At 39.1% G+C, this 4865-nt stretch overlaps 1 protein-coding gene across 1 annotated transcript; it reads left to right on the top strand.

Annotated features, from left to right (window-relative positions):
* The first annotated feature begins 217 nt into the window (after positions 1-217).
* Positions 218-4468, top strand: lratd2b (LRAT domain containing 2b). Its single transcript, XM_066683999.1, has one exon. The coding sequence runs from the start codon at positions 701-703 to the stop codon at positions 1511-1513; it is 813 nt and encodes a 270-aa protein (XP_066540096.1). The 5' UTR covers positions 218-700; the 3' UTR covers positions 1514-4468.
* The last annotated feature ends 397 nt before the right edge of the window (positions 4469-4865 follow it).

Raw genomic sequence — 4865 nt, 5'->3', positions numbered from 1 at the left:
GCTGAAAAGCATTATGCTTTGACCGCATAAACAACTGTTTAGATGAGGTCAAACTCTTTTATTCCAAACAATGCAGCTGAATTCAGTTTGCCATGATATAGGCAAAGAACATTCTCAGTGTAGCTTGCTGAAGCCAGGCAGATAAATGAAGAGTATTTTATGAAGTGTGACATAAATAGTGCACTGTGACTTTAAGAGCCCGCGCTGAGCGGATATTTAGCTCAGAGGGATCAGCGTTCAGCACAAACAGCGCAGAGACGTCTGTGAAACCCGAAGGAAACGGGGCTAAAACCTACTACAACTTACCCATAAGAAAACTTTTGACGAAAAATCGTGGTCGAAGAAGGAATGCAGTTCGTCGTTTGTGTGTTTTGTGGCTGTTTTTATATTACCGGACTTTCCCTCTCCGTTCGACTCCAGGAAGCGAACAGGTGAAACACACCTGTGCCTAATCCACTCAGCACAAACACGAGGGGAACAAAATCCCACATTTCCACCATAGCTCCGCTCCTATACGCGTTTTGGGAGCTAATACACAGCATCATGTACGAGGAGTGGAAGGCGTTTTCACTTTGGTAACGTTAGGAACACGAACTTTGCTCTCGCTTCGTTTCCTTGTCTTTATTTTTCAAGCTGTTATACATTTCTCTCGGGTTTGAAAGATAAACGGGAGCTGAAACCTCGCTATAAAGAAGGTTTAATGGGAAACCAAGTGGAAAAACTGACCCATTTGAGTTACAGTGAAGTTCCTACGGCGGACCCGAACGGATACGAGCCGGAGGACGACTGTCCGCGTATTGGAGTCTCGTACATTTTCTCAAATGACGACGAGCAAGAGGACAACGTCGAAGACGTGGATAAGGACGACGAAGGGAACCAATACGACACACGCAATGAGTTGGAGTGCGCCGTCTACTATCGTGACGAGTGCATATACGAGAGGAACCCCAGGTCTATCGAGATGGCCACCCAGCCTTGTGAAAACTTATTAAACGAGTGCAAGCCTGGAGATCTGGTGGAGTTCGTCTCCATTGGCCAGTATCCTCACTGGGTCGTGTACGTGGGGGACTTCCAGGTCGTCCACCTACACAGGAGCGAAATTAAAGTGGACTTTTTAGTGGACGCTGGCCAGGGAAGACGAGGTCGTGTTGTAAATGACTTGTACAAATTCCGCCCCTTGCGGCCGGACGCTGTAGTGCAGTCGGCGATGGATCAGGTGGGAGCCAAAGACGGTGATCTGTTCTGGAGGAACTCTGAGTGTTTCGCCGCCTGGTGCCGCTTTGGCAGGCGAGAGTTCAAGACTGGCGGGGAGATCCGCATAGGCAAGCAGCCGTACAGGATGAAGCTGCAGCTGAGTGAGAAGAAGAGCCATGTACTGGAGTTCCAGAGCCTTGAGGATTTGGTCATGGAGAAGCGGCGGAACGACCAGATCGGAAAAGAGGCGGTTGTGCAAGAGTTGGCCAATCACTTGAACTGCAGCGAGGAGATGGATAAACATTATGGTTGTAACTGATGAGGCAACTTCAACACCGCAGGTCCTATCTTAAACCCTACCCTGTGTTATTTCCTGCTGATTCACACCTGCTTCAGTGCAAAGAAGAACTTGATCATTAAGTAATAGTGTGGCTCGGGTGGAGGGGAACACAAAACAAGTACAGTAGACTACATCAGTGACACAGCTCTGGTAGTCTGGGCTCGAGTCCAAGAAATAAAGAATGGTCTTCATAATGAAAAAAGTATTTTATGGAAAGTTCTCCATACTTTTATTGTTAAATATATAATTTTTATTGGAAGAAAAGTAATACAGACTTGTTCAAAGTGGTCCATATTTGAGAAACCTAGAAAACTGTTAACCTAGAAAAACGGTGATAACAAGAACCAGATATGTTTAATCTTTTAAAATCATGTACATTTCTTACATATTGTAATGATGTACTGGACATATTTCCTAATGTTAGAAACAGGTTTGTGTTTTTTGTTTTGTTTTGTTTGTTTTTTCTTTTTTTTAAATAACAATCTTTGCCTAAATTCTAAAAAATATTTTAAATATTAGCTTATGCTAGTGATATATGAATGGTGTTATAAGGCAAAATAACACGTAAATAAGTTATTTTTAAGGATTTACAACCATTTTATTATTATGAATTATCACGAATATTCAGAAGATGCATGTATGTTCACTGATCATTTTGAATAAGACTTAGTACATATGAAATAATAATACATTTAAAACAGTTGCTCGACATGGTGACCCCTAGTTCTTATCGGCACCACTGTAAACAAACTGGTTTCAGATGGTTTAGAGTCATTTCACATTAAAAGCCATAGTTTAAAATTCAGCTTAATTATAAAATGTCTGGACAATCTGAGAAAAATCAATGGCGTTCCTTTTTTATGAACTAATTTATGAACCAATGTTTTGTCTTATGATTTAAGTGTATTATTAAATAATAAATAGTGAAGTGCAATGAAACTCTAGGGTGTCAAGGGCAAGTACTACTGTTATTCAACTGATTGAACATTCACCAATCCTAACCCTAGGGTGACCTGCATAATCCATATCTATGCTGTAACACACTAGATTTTGCTAATTAGCTAATTAAAAAATTTCCTGGGCTTATGTGCCTGTTTGTGCAAGGAAAACACTAAAATGTGCAGGATAGGGCTACAGAAGGATCAGGATTTAAAGCAAGTGAATAGGGATTTATTTCTTAAAACAGGGCTTCTTAATAAAGTTGGTTAAATCAGTGTTAAATGGTGTATTTTCCACTAAATTAATTCTTTAAAACATCTGGCTTATTGAGACAGTTTTATTCGTAAAAAGAAGCAAATGCTGGTTTCAGAGTGACTTCCACGTCATTTTTATTTATGCTCCTTCTGAGTCAGATAAGGGCTGTACACCCTTCAGTCTTGTAGGCCTGGCAAATTTTGTTTGTTCACTGGTTGAATACACTGCTTCAGCTCAAGAAGGACTGTGTGTGTCAAGATTATATGACTATGGTGCAGGGAAAATGTAAAATAATATGCTGTAGACAAGACTACAGGATTAGAGTAAGGGGAAAATGGTTTACTTAAAGTTCAAGGGTTTCTGAGTGGGCAGCATAGGTACCCTAACTTAGTCATTTCCAAAAGTTGATGACTAAGAGGCTCAATTCTCAATTGAGTAGGAAAGTTTTCTTCCGTTAAAACATTTATACATCTGATCATTTAAAAATGTTACTTTTAAAAAATGCTTATTCAATGAAGTTCTCTTCTAAAAGATGTGCTGAACACTGATAGCTTTTTCTGTCAGACCTGTTGAGCATGTAATCCTGCATTTTATTTGAAAACAATTTGTGGTATTGATATTTTTGTATGCAGACTCATAGCAGTCTGTATGGATCAATAAAGCATGTGTTTATTTTCACAAATCGATAGTTTTTATTGCTTGATGAGGTCATGTTCCTGCTACCAGTTTATAGTAGCATATGAATACCCTGAGAGACACAACACTTGTTTTTTATTTGCTTATGATTTATTGAAAAATGTAATCCTCTCAATAGTCTGAGCTCTGTGTAAATGTGGATGCACATCTGTATGATTCCAAATGCGGCAGTATATAAAATGCTAGATACAACAGGAAGCAGTATTAAATAAATTACAAGGTGTTTTCATTGTGAATATTTTCATAAATGCACATTTATTCCAAATGTCATGCCTGCAACCTGTTCCCAATTGTGGCAATTTACCACCAAAATATTTAGCATATTTTCTTCATCAACACTTACTAATCGTTTGGGTTCTGAAGACATAAACTTGAAAGCTATACTTTTTCCCAATCTTCCAGCACCTAAATCTTGAGCAAATGCATGGGATCTTTGCTATCATATTTCGTGTTTGACATTTACATAGGGACTTTGAACCTGTGAAGTATTACAGTGGTTTTGAAGCTGTAAATTGTCCCCTTTGCTTGTAGTAACAGCTTAGACATTACTAAGGCTTTACATTAGAGGCTGGAACATTTCTATGAGGATTTGTTTGTGCAAACCAACCCCAACTCATCTCAGAAGAATTGACTGGAGCTCCTTTTGTCCCAGAGGACAACGTTCCAGTGCCATATTGTCCTCAGGTTATTGCTTGTGGGTTAGCTTTGTGCATGATGACCATGGCTCATGTGTTGCTGCTCCACATGGCATTCATTTACAGTGGTCAGGTACTGATGTTGGGTGAATATCTTTGGGTCACAAAGAGCACTTCACCAACTTTCAAAGTATTGGATATAGCTCTATCACCCTGATGAGGTAGTAATAACTTCACAACCCAATTATCTGGATTTTATACCCTATATCTTTTCTATGGCTGGCCCTGGGCGTTGTGACCTCAGGCTTATGTGCTCCTACTCTACAGTGCTTTGCATGTTATGGAGATTATACACTATATACACAATGTGTTGAACATAATTATCCATAATGGGTGCATTTTAAAAAAGTAGAACTCAGTCAGAATTTGTATACAAACATTTGGCATATAGTGTGACTATTATTAGAATAAAAGTATGAAATGTTCTTGTCAGCTCTTTGTTTTCTGGGACATTTAACAGATCCTGAGCCAAGAAATTCTCATTACACTTTTCAAAGGTGTTTTCAACAGCCTTGGACCTCATGTACTCATTAGAAACAAGTGTCTATTTCACAGATCCTAAAAAATAAATAAAATAGACCTGCCTTGGTCTAAGTGAAGTTTTAGAAAAGTAAAGTCTAGTATTTCAGCAGTGAGAGGGCTTCCTTTATGAAAACAGTGTCTGTGAACATTTTCAGGCCTATTTCAGGCTGTTCAAACTGCATTAGAGAAAGCAGTGAATGATAGCACAGGGGAATTAAAGTTTT

The sequence above is a fragment of the Hoplias malabaricus genome, chromosome 10 (genome assembly GCF_029633855.1).
Source record: "Hoplias malabaricus isolate fHopMal1 chromosome 10, fHopMal1.hap1, whole genome shotgun sequence".
In the NCBI taxonomy this organism is placed as follows: Eukaryota; Metazoa; Chordata; class Actinopteri; order Characiformes; family Erythrinidae; genus Hoplias; species Hoplias malabaricus.
Note: the sequence above shows the minus strand (reverse complement) of the source record. Positions and strands in the feature narration are given on the sequence as shown.